This window comes from Alosa pseudoharengus, unplaced genomic scaffold, assembly GCF_046254945.1.
Source record: "Alosa pseudoharengus isolate Yale_2024_CS ecotype anadromous, Long Island Sound unplaced genomic scaffold, YU_APseudo_1.1 YU_APseudo_1.1_scf_10, whole genome shotgun sequence".
NCBI classification, from domain to species: Eukaryota; Metazoa; Chordata; class Actinopteri; order Clupeiformes; family Clupeidae; genus Alosa; species Alosa pseudoharengus.
Genome location: NW_027468565.1, coordinates 5,342,501 through 5,357,476, shown reverse-complemented (window position 1 = coordinate 5,357,476; position 14,976 = coordinate 5,342,501). Strand labels below are relative to the sequence as shown.

At 45.9% G+C, this 14,976-nt stretch overlaps 1 protein-coding gene across 5 annotated transcripts in view; it reads left to right on the top strand.

The window, feature by feature from the left end:
- ripor1 (RHO family interacting cell polarization regulator 1) overlaps nt 1-14,976 on the top strand; it is a 67,575-nt gene that overhangs the window by 42,247 nt on the left and 10,352 nt on the right. For all 5 annotated transcript variants that reach the window (XM_076303810.1, XM_076303809.1, XM_076303811.1 and 2 more), the window contains exons 3-12: nt 2,548-2,700; nt 3,551-3,629; nt 4,030-4,053; nt 4,467-4,520; nt 9,623-9,772; nt 10,017-10,080; nt 10,407-10,450; nt 11,532-11,657; nt 13,142-13,290; nt 13,685-13,814. In XM_076303810.1, the coding sequence (XP_076159925.1) occupies nt 2,548-2,700; nt 3,551-3,629; nt 4,030-4,053; nt 4,467-4,520; nt 9,623-9,772; nt 10,017-10,080; nt 10,407-10,450; nt 11,532-11,657; nt 13,142-13,290; nt 13,685-13,814 (973 nt within the window). The remainder of the gene's footprint in view (nt 1-2,547; nt 2,701-3,550; nt 3,630-4,029; nt 4,054-4,466; nt 4,521-9,622; nt 9,773-10,016; nt 10,081-10,406; nt 10,451-11,531; nt 11,658-13,141; nt 13,291-13,684; nt 13,815-14,976) is intronic.

The window sequence follows — 14,976 nt, the reverse complement described above, 5'->3', positions numbered from 1 at the left end:
ACACACACACAGCAACCCCCCCACCAGCTGCACACACACACACGCACACACACACATGTGCTTTAATCAGGATGTCTGCTGCTAGTTCCACCTGACAGGATGTCCAGCAGAGCTTGTTTCCTGGCAGTAGCTGACAGAGAGAGAGCACACAGGGAAGAGAGAGAGAGAGAGAGAGAAAACAAGGGAGAGAGAGAGAGAGAGAGAGAGAGAGAGAGAGAGAGAGAGAGAGAGAGAGAGAGAGAGAGAGAGAGAGAGAGAGAGAGAGAGAGAGAGAGAGAGAGAGAGAGAGAGAGAGAGAGAGAGAGAGAGAGAGAGAGAGAGAGAGAGAGAGAGAGAGAGAGAGAGAGAGAGAGAAGAGAGTTGGGGTGGAGAGGCTTTTCCTTCGTTCCTGAAAATGGTTTTGTAAAGACTCTCCTAAGGGTTATATAATATAGCATTCGACAGGGGTGAGTTAACAGAGGCCAATAGTAAAGCAGGTCTAGAGTACCCATATCTGAACATACACATCCATGTGCTGGTGTGCTGGCTCAGCCTTTTACTCTCTCTGTTCAACTGCAGTGATGTCTTGTCTTTGACATTAACACAGCCACTCAGAGCAAATAGGGATATTTGCAGTGGGGTGTGAAGGTGTTTATAGTTTGTTACCTTTGTGTGTGTGTGTGTGTGTGTGTCTGTGTGTGTGTGTGTGTGTTGCAAGCGTGCATGCATGTAAAAATGCATGTTTGCATCTGACAGTGTGACCTGCTCCGATCCCATGTTAAAGCAAGAAAGGCAGGAATGAAGAATGCTGTCATGATTTATTAATGGACCGTTCTGCCATCCTCACAACAAGGCCAACCAGAGTCCATGTTAAATTCAGGGAGAGAGGGAGCAGAGATGGAGGGAGTGAGAGTGATACAGAGGAAAGAGGGAGGGAGGGAGGAAAGGAGAGGAAGTGAAGGGGAAAAAAACTGTCTGGAAAAGGGAAGTAAGCAAGGATGGAGCTGCAGCCAATTTGAGAATGTTGCTGTAGCTCTTTTCACAGACCAGAGGAATGCTTAAAGGTTATGCTAGGGCTTTGATTACAATTGAGAAGTTCCGTCTTACACCGTGTATGCATGGTTCTATTTAGACTAAAACACTAGCTTATGAGCTACAGTAAATAATGTGAACTGATCCATTCAAATACATGTAAATGGTGAGATTGAGTAAATAAAGAGGTGAGGAAAGAGGAAGGAAGAACAGAGGGGATCGGTAGACAGGGGAAAAGTTGTGATGGAAACTTTTTGCGGCTCTATTTCAGGACATCCCTAAACAAATGCTGGCTGCGGTTAAACCGAACGCTGTATTTAAAAGAGGCAGGTTGCCGGGGCAATCGTTCATCTCTTTGCTTTATTCCTATTGAGCTGCGAGTCTCCTCTGCTGAATGAATGGAGGCTCGTATCGATCGGCTCTTGTGTTTCTCAGAAGAGCTATCGATCTGTGTTTTCATGTGAGATTGTTGATGTTGCCCCTGATGGGGGAGCCCTGACTTGCATGTGTAGGGCAGCGGTTATTTTTCCTGCAGCCTCAGACTGAAACATTGAACCGGACACGTGTCAGGTTAGGGCTGGGATCCGCTTTGTCATTAGCTCCTCTCTAGACCTTCATGGAAGATGTTACTGATCGATTTCAGCGTTCACACATTTAAGTGAATTAATGAATACATTACATATACATGCTTAGGTGTCTGCAAGGAAAACTAGTACAGAGATATCCCATCCCCTGCCAGACACGTACACATAGACACACACACACACACACACACACACACACACACACACACACAGAGACAATGGCACTGGCAAATGATTACATAACTGGGTGAAAAGCATGTGTAGGGCAGCTGTTTTTGTGCTGCTTTGGACTCTGACCTTGCAGCAGAACTTAACTCTATGGTTAGCTTCTCTTGGGAATGGTAAAAGTGGTGTTTCTGATGGATTTCAGCTTTAGGGTAATGAAAGCCAGCTGGTGCAGTAGGCTAGCTGTGCAGTATGCACATGCACCTCACTCCCAACACCTTAAGAGATGTGCTAGTGACAGACGCGAGCACCCATTGGTGTTAGTCTCCTTGCTAGCAAGCTCGCCTCTCCGTCCAAGGTGCTGCAAGTTTGCGGGTTTGAGTCTGGGTTGGCACAGTCAGGCAGGTACCCGGTAGGGGAAGGCTCAGGTCAGAGGGGATGTTTGAACCATACAGTGTTTGCTATTCATGCATGGACATACTAAAGATCCTTCATGTGATGATATGTTAGGCGTATGATACTTGGGGGATGATTTAGTACAACTAATAGCACCAGCATTTGACTCATTGTGATAAAGTATCATACACCATGTGCTTGTCATATGAGACAGCCTGACTAAATGTCACATGTTAAGAAGCATTATTACATGAATTAATATAGTTTGGCCTAGACAAAGATCAGGTTCTGTGTCTCTGTGCTGGAATTCCGTGTGCCTTCAAACCAGTTCTCATTTTAAGATTCATAAAGTTTGTATATTTTTTTGTGTGTGTGTGTTTGTGAATGACAGGTCCCTCGCTGTGTTCAGCACCCCAGGGTGCACCAGGAAAGCCTCCAACAGAGGAAGCAGGATGTTCACCCTCTCCGCCAAATCAGTGCCCCCTAAGGTGCCTCAGCCTGAGAGGCTGGATGAGGTCTACGAGGCCCTGAAGAGAGGCCTGCAGTAAGTACACACACACACACAAGCACACAAGCACACAAACACACAAACACGCACCGCACACACAAGCGCACACGCACCGCACACACAAGTACACACGCACACACACACGCACACGCACACACACACGCACACACACACACACACAGGCACACACAAGCACACTCACACACAAACACGTACGCACACACACACACACACACACAAGCACACTCACACACAAACACGTACGCACACACACACACACACACGCACAAACAAGCACACTCACACATAAACATGCACGCACACACACACACATGCACAAACAAGCACACTCACACACACACACACACACACACACACACACAAGCGCACACGCACCGCACACACAAGTACGCACACACACACACACACACATACACACACGCTATAATCATGCAATTCATACATACCTTGTATTAACACACACGCAAGCTCAAACCCACATGCATACATACATTCTGGCTATCACTTGCCAATCCAGGTAATAAAAAGTTAACTGATAAGACTGATAACTGATAAGAATTCCAATCATGTATGAAGCTGTTTATTCTTAATCTATACTGTATAACAGCACAACAGAATTGCACTACATGCAGTCTCACATCCCCCATAGTCCCCCCTGTGTATGGGTGTGATTAAACCCATAGGTACTAAGTGTGTGTGTGTGTGTGTGTGTGTGTGTGTGTGTGTGTGTGTGTGTGTGTGTGTGTGTGTGTGTGTGTGTGTGTGTGTGTGTGTGTGTGTGTGTGTGTGTGTGTGTGTGTGTGTGTGTGTGTGTGTGTGTGTGTGTGTGTGTGTGTGTCTGTGTGCGCGCGCGTGTGGTGCTCAGGTCCTACCTGCAGGTCCATCAGATGGAGCTGGACAGCCTCAGCAGGCAGATGAAGGAATCCAAGAGGAACTCCCGCCTGGTGAGGAACATGTCTCTGTTTTTAGGACACCATCATTTTCCACTTCACTCACTCTCACACAGCTCACTAGTGACATGAAATCCAACACTGTGGAGTTATTCATTTAAATATTCTGTTATTTATTTGAATATTCTGTTATTGATTTGAATATTCTGTTATTCATTTGAATATTCAGTTATTCATTTGAATATTCTGGCTTTGCTTGAGTAGAGAAAGAGAGAAACTACTTGTTCCATAAGACAGTAGAACAGCACCATTTTAACACTTGTGTACAGGTAGTGCATTGCTCTCTTTGACAGGGTGTCCGTCATGCACATAGAAATATATAGCTAGAAACATACATTTTGCTAAACCAAGCTTGTTAGATCTATATGCTGATAATGTGGTATTCTTTTTACAGGGCTTCCTATATGAACTGGACAAGGTGAGTAGCTCTGTCTTGACCATCAAGACATTCAGCAAAATCTCATTCACTAACTGACCCTGGACCATCCATTCTAAGACATTCAGCATAATCTCATTCACTAACTGACCCTGGCCATCCAGCATAAGACATTCAGCATAATCTCATTCACTAACTGACCCTGGACCAGCCATGGGCCTGATCTGGCACCCATCTCTGCCAAGTTAGTGAGGTGCAGTTCCAAAGTCAGCAGCTATGCTCTATGTTCTTAGGGACAACAAGAACACACATACATACACACACACTCACACTCACACTCTCTCACACACACACACACAGAGTATACACTTACACATATCAGGGCAACTGTCTAACAGGCTAAATGTTGAGTGCATACTCCTACACTTGTTTACGTTTGTTTACTCTTCCCACAGCAAGTGAAGGTTATCGAAAGGTTCATGAGACGACTGGAGTTCCATCAGAGCAAGGTGAGGGCTGCTAATGGGAATATGGGCTGGAGATGGGGAGATGTTTATCAGGAGGCCCAGGGGAGCGTGTTTAGAGAGGTGCCAGAGGTGTTTGGGCCATGCTGATTTGTTTTATGTCTGTTATGTGCAGTGGGAGTGTTGGTGAAATGTTATAGTGCGTGCAATACCAGGTCAGCAACAGCACAACATGGGCTGGGCCAGATGTGTTAAGTGTGCATAAATCGTGTGCTTGTACAATGTGTGTGTGTGTGTGTGTGTGTGTGTGTGTGTGTGTGTGTGCCCCCTGTAGCACAAGTCTGTTTGGCCACAGAGAACTGAGGCAGGTCCGGGCTTGTGTTGAATGCCAGAGAGTGAGTGACCATGCTGTGGGCGGCTTAGTGACTGACGTAGTTAAAGTACAAGGCATATACAGATACACGCACACACCCTCCCCCTACAACACACTCATACATAGACATACACACACAAACCAACTTCAATTTCAATTTCAATTGTCTTTAACTGACATTAGAAACATTATTTTGCACTGTCAATAGAAGATATCGTTTAAACATGGAGTTCAACATCAACAGTGTTTTTGTGTACGTGTGTTGGGGGTGTCAAGTGTTTTTGTGTGTTAGAGCCCACATCTGTCATCTGTCTACTTGTGTGGTATTTCCCTTGAACTCTGTCCTTGGCAAGTTGGCCTTCAGTGATGTGTTGTCCAGATAGAGCTGCTCTTCATCCTGCCCCAAGCAGGCCATTTTTGACTTGTTACATAAAGCTGACAGACAAACCTTACAAACAGGCATTAAAAAACAAACATCACATGAACATGAACACACAAACATTCTGTTTGTCTTTCTACCTCTCACTCTATGCACACACACACATACACACATGCACACACGCACACACGCACACAAACACATGCAAACACACACACACACACACGCACACACACACACGCGCACACACACACACGCACACATACACACGCACACACACACATACACACGCACACACACACACATACACAGACACACATACACATGCGCACACACACACATGCGCACACATGCACACACACACATGCACACACACACACACACACACACACACACACACACACACACACACACACACACACACACACACGTATGCGTAGGCAGCAGTCTGCAGGGACATGGGTCACAGGCAGAGGGCATTCCTGTCTGGCTGGGCGAGCTGCTGCTTTAACTCTGTACTGAGGCCGGCTGGTCTCTCTGCCAGGGCCTGGACTCCACCACCTCCTCTTCCTCCTCCTCCTCCTCCACCTCCATTCTCTCCAATCTGGTGGTGTTTGATGTGTGATTAGTTTGCGTTTTACGAGTGGCGGGGTGCCTACAGGCAGCCCCCCCCCCAACCCCCCCCGCCCTTTGCGGGGTCACGAGCGGCGACCTTCTGTAGGGGGGCCCTCAGGCGAGCAGGCATTTCGGGATGTAAGAAAAGTAAACTTAACCCTTTGCTGACCTGACCCGCGTGAAGATGACCCTGCCACAGGCTGTGTTTTCAAATCGTCGGCTGGATGGGCAAGCCAAAAATGACCCAGTTTAATTTGGCCAGTGATGCACATCAGTTAACACATTGTGTGTAGCTTTACTACTTCAGATTTGGGACCCATGTATTCCATTGGTCTTTCTTGTGTTCAGTCAGGGCACAGGTGAATATTGGGTGAATATTCTTAGTGCACCATTGTTTGCTGTGGATGTTGACACATTGCTAGTTCCCATGGCTAGTTTTGCGTGTTGAAAACTGAGCTAAGAGTTTGAGCTCTTTGCGGTCATGAATTGCACAAGCTCTCAGATCTGCAGGGTTGATTTCCTCCAGTGGCACTGGCTTACACAACTTCCTGCCAGCTTCAGTCTGGGTGGAGCCAACATTCTATGGAATGAATTCAAAAAAACATCATAGATTCTGGAACCATCTTCCAGGAAGCTGTAAGGCTGAAAATGCTGTTCATCAGGATGAAAAGCTGCCATAAACAGTGTATAACCCAAAACACCTTTGGCAGTGGCTTCTTGAGGAACATTTTTTCAATCAACACAAAGAACTTTAGCTTCTGTTCCTGTTAGAAGCCATTGACATGGTGAGCATATGTAGTTGGGACACATTAGAAAATCCAAACTTTGCTTTTTATGTGTTGCGTCAGGCCTCAGTCTGCTCATTAGTGCACACTTGCAGCAGATGGTGGGAGCAGTGGGAGGAATCGCCTCCATAAGTCTTGGGGCACAACCAGTAGGGGATTTCTGCTGTCCACCACTGCTGGACGGTGTTGGAGAAGGAAGAGAGAGGAGAGAGGCACGGAGGCTCCAGAAGCTTCAGATGGCCTGCCTGACTGGCTGAGTCGCCCTAACCACCTCCAGATGAGCCCGAAAGAGACGACTGGGAACCACTGAGGAATCAATCTGTTTCTCCTTCTTGGTTTCTTTCTCCCTCTCTCTCTCTCTCCACTGTTCTTTTACCTCCTGGAGAGTAATGATTTCTCTAGGGCTAAACCAGTGTGTTTATAGAAGTCTGTTTATAGCAAACTGAGCATGTGTATCTGTGTGTGTTTGTAGCAAGCACTGTAATGTGTTCTCCATATATGACTCTGTGGATGTGTGTGTGTGTTTGTGTTTATATGTGTTTATGCGCATTTATAGAGTGTGTGTCTGTGTAGCTGTGTGCCGATCTGTGTATCTCCTACTGAGTGGAGTTTGAAATCCTTCAGGGCTGCTGCTTCTGCATTGCAGAGGATTTTGTCAGTACCCCCTCCCCCCCTTCTCCTCCTCCTCCCTGCTGAGTGTCTCTCACTGAGCACCCCGGTGGGTGAACATCTCTCCTCTAATCATAAGCCATTACGGCAGCAGGGCAGAGGCGCTCCTCCCGGAGAGCACTGTGGGCTGTGTGGGGCCGGGCCTGGCCTGGCCTGGGCCTCTGCAGGTCAGCCCTCCACTCCCGCTGGGCTGGGCTCTCCCCTTACAGCTCACTTCCCCTCCATGTGCCTCTGCCCCGGGGCCTGGTCTCCACCCTCTCCACCGTGCGGAGCTCACACATACCCGGTCATCTCATCTCCAGACCCAAATGTATTTTTAGGGAGGGATTTGTTTTTATTTTTTATTTCAACAATGTCTGTGTCAAAGTATTTTCAAGCCTCAAAAAGTGAGGGAGGTCATGGACTTGACTTGGTTGTCCTGACTGTTGAAGGGGTTTTGATTTGTAGTAGTGGAACAGCACTGACCTGATAAACAGGCAGTAGAAGAACGTTACTGCAGAAAGTTGTCTCGTAAACAGACCGAAAGCCCAGTTAACAGGCGGTCTGTTTGCATTTTGTTCTAGATGAGTGAAATGCTCGAAAGCCTTTTTCGCTTTGCTCCAGGGTGTGTGTGCTCTTTTTAAAAAATGGAGAGAGAGAGAAACTGGGAGAGCAAGAGAGAGAGGGAGGGGAGAGGGATGTGTGTCCTTGCGTAGAAGTGAAAGAGGAGTGGAGGAAGATGCTTCCTCAGCTTTGGCTCGTAAAGTCATGCCTCCCGTGGAGATGGGCAGCTGAATGGAGCTCCCCTACCCTGTTGTGTGTGTGTGTGTGTGTGTATGGGGAAGTGTGTGTGTGTGTGTGTGTGTGTGTGTGTGTGTTTAACTGTGTGTGTTTACTTATTCATTCATACCAGAGTGTGTGCAGCTCGCTTTTGTCTCTCACCATATGGGTTGAGAGGAGACGCCGTCATTAACATGCCCAGTAACCCCACTCTGTTAATGGGACTAGCTTGACTTTAAAAGGGTGGGAGTGGGATGGGAGCTCACTGGTGACTTTTAGTGAATGAAAGTGTAGTGTGTGTGTGTGTGTGTGTGTGTGTGTGTGTGTTTGTCTCTGTGTATGTGTGAATGAAAGAGGCTAGGCTGTTAGTGATGTACACTGAGATGCTCAAAAATAACATCAACAGTTAACACACTTATCCCCTGACCTGAAACAGATGTGTTCTTCTCAGCCAGGTGAATGGCTGTGTGATGCTTGTTTTTGTTTATCATGATGCATGCATGAGAGTGTGTGTGTGTGTGTGTGTGTGTGTGTGTGTGTGTATTGGGGGTGGGGGGGTGGCCTCACACATGTAAGCACACTGGCCACTGGCATGTAGGTATAACCAAATTAGTAATTATACTCGCTTGTCTATGGAAGTGTGTGTGTGTGTTTTCTGACTGAGTGTTTACTGCTTCCTGTTTCTGGTCAAGGCCCAAGGTTCAGGGTCTCTGCTCCCCTGCTCTGCTGACAGATCAATAAAAAGTTAATCACACACATGCAGCACAATGAGGAGTGGGAGGAAGCAATAAGAGCCGTGAAAGGCCAGGCACAGGAAGTGCTGGATGTATTTATATGTGGCGCAGTGTGGGCGGGTTCACCAAGCCATCTGGATTCTCGCTGCATTGCAGTTGGTTTCCGCACATGCTCATTAGGGTGGCTGTAAAAGTGTCAGAAAGCAAGAAAAAGGACCAATTTCATCTCTATTAGGTGCAATTACATGCTCTCAAGTATTGGTGCTGAGACCTCCATTAGGAATGACTGGGAACCTAGACCGCAATGCACACAAACAAGATTGGTTCTCTGCTAGATTAACGCTAAGAGGCTGGCTCACTCAGTCCATACATCTACAATGCATTTTCAAGTTTGTATTCACCAGAGAAGTGCATCACTAAAATTTGTACATGGGCTGTCATTTGCAGTGTCAGTAAGCTTGTGTTAAAAAAAGAAAACAGATTGAACATGAAACATGAAATCTCAGATATTTTGTTGTTGCTTTGTCGTGACAACCATAGGATTCTTTAGGTCCAGACACACAGAAAGCATTGTTCAACCTTTAGGAAATATACAAATAGTACAATAATTCACCAGTTCATTCTTAATTCATATCCGACATAAAGTTGTTCTCTGATGATCCTCTTGTAATGTCACGTCAACCTTATCAAAGACATGCTGTAACACATTGTGTGTGAGAGAGATTTTGCAGTTGTAGTGCTTGTCATTATGTGCCTGCCTTGTACACAAACTAATTTTGAAATGATGTGGTTGACTTATCCAGAGCTGTGTGTGTATGTGCCTGTGTGTGCAGATTGACGAGCTGTATGATGCCTACTGCATGCAGCGGAGACTGCGGGACGGGGCGAATAAGATGGTGAAGGCCTACACGGCGTCCAGCAGCAGCAGAGAGGCCAGGGAGAGTCTGTCTGAGGCCAACAAGGGCTTCAAGGAATACACAGAGGTCAGCAGGCTCTCAATGCATTGATCTGATCATATTTTCTCCTCTTTCTCTCCTCTCTAATTAGGTCTGTCTATAAGTATAAGTATATATACTCTTTTGATCCTGTGAGGGAAATTTGGTCTCTGCATTTATCCCAATCCGCTGCTGTCTATATCCCTCTTTTTTTCTTTTGCTGGGCTAAGTTACCACATTGTTTCAAATTGTTCTCTCTATAAATTTCCTTTCCTCTCTCCTCTCTTGGCAGAATATGTGCATGCTGGAAAACGAGCTGGAAAATCAACTTGGAGAGTTCCATATCAAAATGAAAGGTATGTTCGAGTCGCTAGTCGAGGCGCATGTGTCGGTGACCGTGGACGGTGCAAGAGAAGTCACTGCCCTTGGTTTAATATGTCAGCAAATGGATCTGAATGGATTACAGTCTGTAGGGAGGAGGGTGGAGAAAGAGAAACATTTTGTTATATCTACATGCTAAAGTGAAAAAAATAATCACTGTAACTCGTTCTGGATAAGTCTGTCAGCTAAATGACAAGTAATGCAAACAATATGATCCTTTATTACCAGTGTGTTCTTGTATTGGAACTTTGTTGTTGTTGCAGCACATTAGTGATCATCATGCTGTCTGTGTGTGTCCCAGGTCTGGCAGGCTTCGCGAGGCTCTGTGCAGGGGACCAGTATGAGGTAATCCTCCTCCTTTACATCCACTGAGTTCCTCTCTGCTTTCCTCTCCTCCTTTTCTCTATCTCTCCATCGCTTCCTCTCTATCCCTCCGTCTCTCCCTCCCTCCTCTCTCGGACTCTGTCTTTGCCTCCAGTGCTGTTCTCCCTGCAGGAGCTCTTTCTGCGTGGCTGCACTGACATCATCATTCATCCTCTTCAAAGCAGCATTACTTTATTAAGAAAGTGCGTGTGTGTATGTGTGTGCGCTTGTGTGTGTGTGTGTGCAGCTGGTGGGGGGGGTTGCTGTGTGCTGGGCTCTGGTGGATTAACAGATTTGGGGGAGGCGTAGGGTAATTGGAAGAGCAGTGGCGTTAATGTGTCAGTGTAGCCTCTGTCTGTTTAACATGCGCCACGCCGCCCGATGATTGACAGGCTCATCGATTGAGTGAGTCAGCACCGGCAGTCTGTTCCTTCCCCACATCCAGGCTTTAAACAGTCTCCTGGGTCTGCTAGCAGAGCGAGAGAAAGAGAGAAAGAGAGAGAGAGTGGGAAATAGAGAGAGAGGGAATAGAGAGAGTAAGAGATGGAGGGAGAGTGATGAATTGAGAGAAAGTCCTTGATAGGGCACAGGCCTGAAAAAGTCCATGTAGAAGGAGATTATCTGTTAAGATTACAAAATGGACTCGCTGTTCCTCATCAGTGTACACAGTGCTACTCTGTGTGGTCGTGTGTGATTGCCTTCCAAGCTTCCATTTAATCCTGAATGTAGACACGTTTTGGGGTCCAATGACGTGCACACAAAATTATAGTGTCTCAAGCAAAATAATATAAAGATAGGACCTCCAATCAATTTTCTGATTTATTTACATGCATTCATTTGGCAAATTGATGTTTCTCTGGAAAGCATGTGAAGTGGTGAGAAGTGTAAAGCAGTGCAGTGGTGAGAAGAAGTGTGAGATAAAACATACTAACATACTAACTCCTAAAATGCTCATCTCTGTAATACACTCATTGTTTGAAGCAGTTGTAAGTTCCTCTATCTTCACCAAGGCCTTGTCCGTCTATGTTGTCTAACCTCTAACTAAGATGTCTGACCCCTGCAGATCTTTATGAAATATGGTCGTCAGCGGTGGAAGCTCCGGGGCCGGATCGAGATCAACGGCAAGCAGGTGTGGGACAGCGAGGAGATGGTCTTCCTGCCGCTCATCACCGAGTTCCTGTCGATAAAGGTGAGGGCAGGTCATACGCAAGCTCTGTCTTCAGCGTAGCCTATTTGGTTTTCTATTTTCTTCTTCCTATCATGCTCTCTGACATCCACTCATTCACTCACACACACACACACACATACGCACACACTTTCCCACACACTCTCATAAAAGCCATACATGTATACACTTGCACTTTTTCCTCACACACACACACACACACACACACACACACACACACACACACACACACACACACACACACACACACACACACAAACAAATGCATTGGTAACACTTTATAATAACTACACACAATTCATAATTTAGTAAGCCTTTGTTACTTATTAGTTAATGGTTTGTTCATCATTAGTAATTTCTTGTTCATACATAATTTACCATCAGTAAAGCATTTGTTCACACAGTTATAAATTGTTTGTTTATAAATGCATAAATGCAAGTGTAAACTTTATAACTCATTTGTAAATGTGTTGCAAGGCATAAAACATCCTCACTTTAGATGAGCTCACAAAATATAATAATAACTCCTGAGTTAATTATGAATTATAGTATTAGGAAGTGGTTTATAAAATATGTATCCTCACCCTAACTAATCATTAGTGCATGTGTATGTAACAACTGTTAAATAATGGAAATATTACTTAATCAAAAACATATTATTGCATCATTTATTAAGTATTAACAATAATATATAAACATATGTTAGATATAGGCTTATCTACTATGAACAAACTATTATAACTGTGTAAACAAATGCTTTACTGATGATAAATTATGTATGAACAAGAAATTACTAATGATGAACAAACCATTAACTAATAAGTAACAAAGGCTTAATAAATGATGAATTGTGTGTAGTTATTATAAAGTGTTACCAATGCATTCAGTAATGCTTGTACGCATACTTTCTCATTCTCACACACTCACACAGCCACATAAATTCAGACTCACACAGAGTCACATCTGTGTGTCAAAGCGTAATGGACATAACAGCACACTGGGACTATAACAGCTGGACTTTGACTTGTTTTCTCTGTACCCCCCCCCCCCCCCCCCATCGTTCCATTGCACACTAGTTTGTCAGGGGACTGGAAAGTCACCCGCAAAGGTCAGGAGACGTGCTGGTGGGGGTGGTGTGTGGGGGGGGGGGGGGTGGTATGTGGTGGGGGTGGGGGTTGTGGCGTGCAGACAGGAAGGAAGGACGGAGGACAAAATGGAGGAAGTTTCAAAGTTATTTATTTATTTGTTTCTTTTTAAAGCTATAAGTGTATTTTAAAATGAGAGGGAAAGAACCCTGCTGAGACGCAAATGATAAGAATGCTTCTGATCTTCATCAAGACTGGGTTGTGTTAGGAAACAAATTAGGGCCTGTCGGAATTTAGATCCCCAAGCTTCATACTAAAGCCATCTACCCATTGCTATAGTGTGATTTTCTTGACCTGCCTCATTCACTAAAATGTAAAATGTTTGGATTTGGGATCACCTAGGTAACAGAACTCAAGAGCCTAGCCAATCACGTGGTGGTGGGGAGCGTGTCTTGTGAGACCAAGGACCTGTTTGCTGCGCTGCCTCAAACGGTGGCTGTTGACATCAACGACCTGGGCACTATCAAACTGAGCCTGGAGGTCACCTGGAAGTAAGTCCATCACATCACATCACATCACGTCACATTGTAGTTCACCACTCAAACTCAAGCTCTCAAAAAATCTTCAAGTTATCACATCACATCACACCTACGTCACACAGCTGAAGAAGACCCTGTTGGGTCGAAACGTTGCCATTTTTTAGTCCAATTAAATATTGGGTGCTACTCCAGTGTGCAGACATTCATTATTCTGGTCTCCACTAAAATCAGCAAGCAAACATGCTAGTGTTGGTCTGATTTTTGTGTAATATCACTTTGCAACACATGTGGTGCTGTATTAAATATGGAAAAGTTCTTTGTGGCTGCGTTCAAGACATCTCGAAGCCCACAGAACTCCACAGAGCACCTTTAATTTAATCTCCACTGTCCCCGTTCCTCTTCTCAGCCCCTTCGATAAGGACGACCAGGCCTCCTCTGCCAGCACTGTCAACAAAGCTCCCACAGTCAACAAGCGCTTCTCCACCTACAACCAGAGTCCCCCAGACACGCCGTCTTTGCGCGAGCAGGCCTTCTATGTGAGTCAGATTACATCACTTCCTCTCCTCTCCTCTCCTCGTCCCGTTCACACACCACCCACACAAATGACTCCCCCCTTCTGTCTGGTTCCACCAAGAGACAGGAAAACTGTGTTGAAGTGCACTGGGAGTTGGAATGGAACGGAATCAAAGCTGTTATTCCTTCAGTGCAACAATAAGTCATCTAGTGAATAGTCTGGGAAAGGTTAGATAAGCCTGTCCCAAAGGATAGTTTTGATTAACAGGTGAAAATATCTCCTCTCCTCCCTCCTGTCATTAATTATTCCTCACACTTGCTCCATTTTAGCTTGTTGATTCTGGAGATGTTATTTCCTCATAAGCTTGTACTTGTCCTCATAGCTCTTTGATGCTCTCAAAGCAAACATGGAGACTAATGAAACAGTAGCTGCCATGTTTATAACATCTCTGTGCTGTTCCATAATCGTGTGTTTGGTTTTAGTGTTTTGTTGGAAGGGCATGTGCAGTTGCCTCGTTAACGCCCCCATCCCAGGTGAGTTAGACGCAGGAAAGGCATACATGTTTTCTTTATTACTGTGGTCAAGCAGCCCAAGCAAACGCATAGCAGGCAGAACATAAAAACTAGCCATTTGAAGGCAGATCACTTGTTTAAATAGGCGCAGTCAGGTGTGCTGCTGCAGCTTGTTATGAATGCAAACCTGCAGGCCTACAGAGTCCTTTACGGGGCCTGACCCCCTGACCTTTTAGGCGCCATGCTTCTGTACGAGGCCTCAAGCGGTTTCGGCATTAGCTTCCATTAGTGTAGAGTTCCAGCCTTATGGAATCTGTGTAGTTAGCGTGCCACACCTGGCCCGGAAGTGTGTCTCGTTGTTTCGTTTTTCTCATGGCTCCCTCTTCTCCTGCACGCCTGCCTCACGCACCGCTCCACTCCGCATCCCCCTGCCCCCGTCCCATAGACGGCTCCCCGGGGGATGGCGCCCAAGCAGCGCTGGTCACTGCTGGACGTGTTCCGTGACACGCTGGCGGAGAAGCTCTCGCAGAGCTGCTCCTGCAGCAACGTCACCTCCGTCCATCTCGGACAACCACACGTAAGTCCTTTGGGAGGACCCCCCCTCCCATGCCACACCGTCCCTCCCGTCAAAAGAGAGACCCCCAACACGGGAGGTCTGTAGTGAAAAAAAAA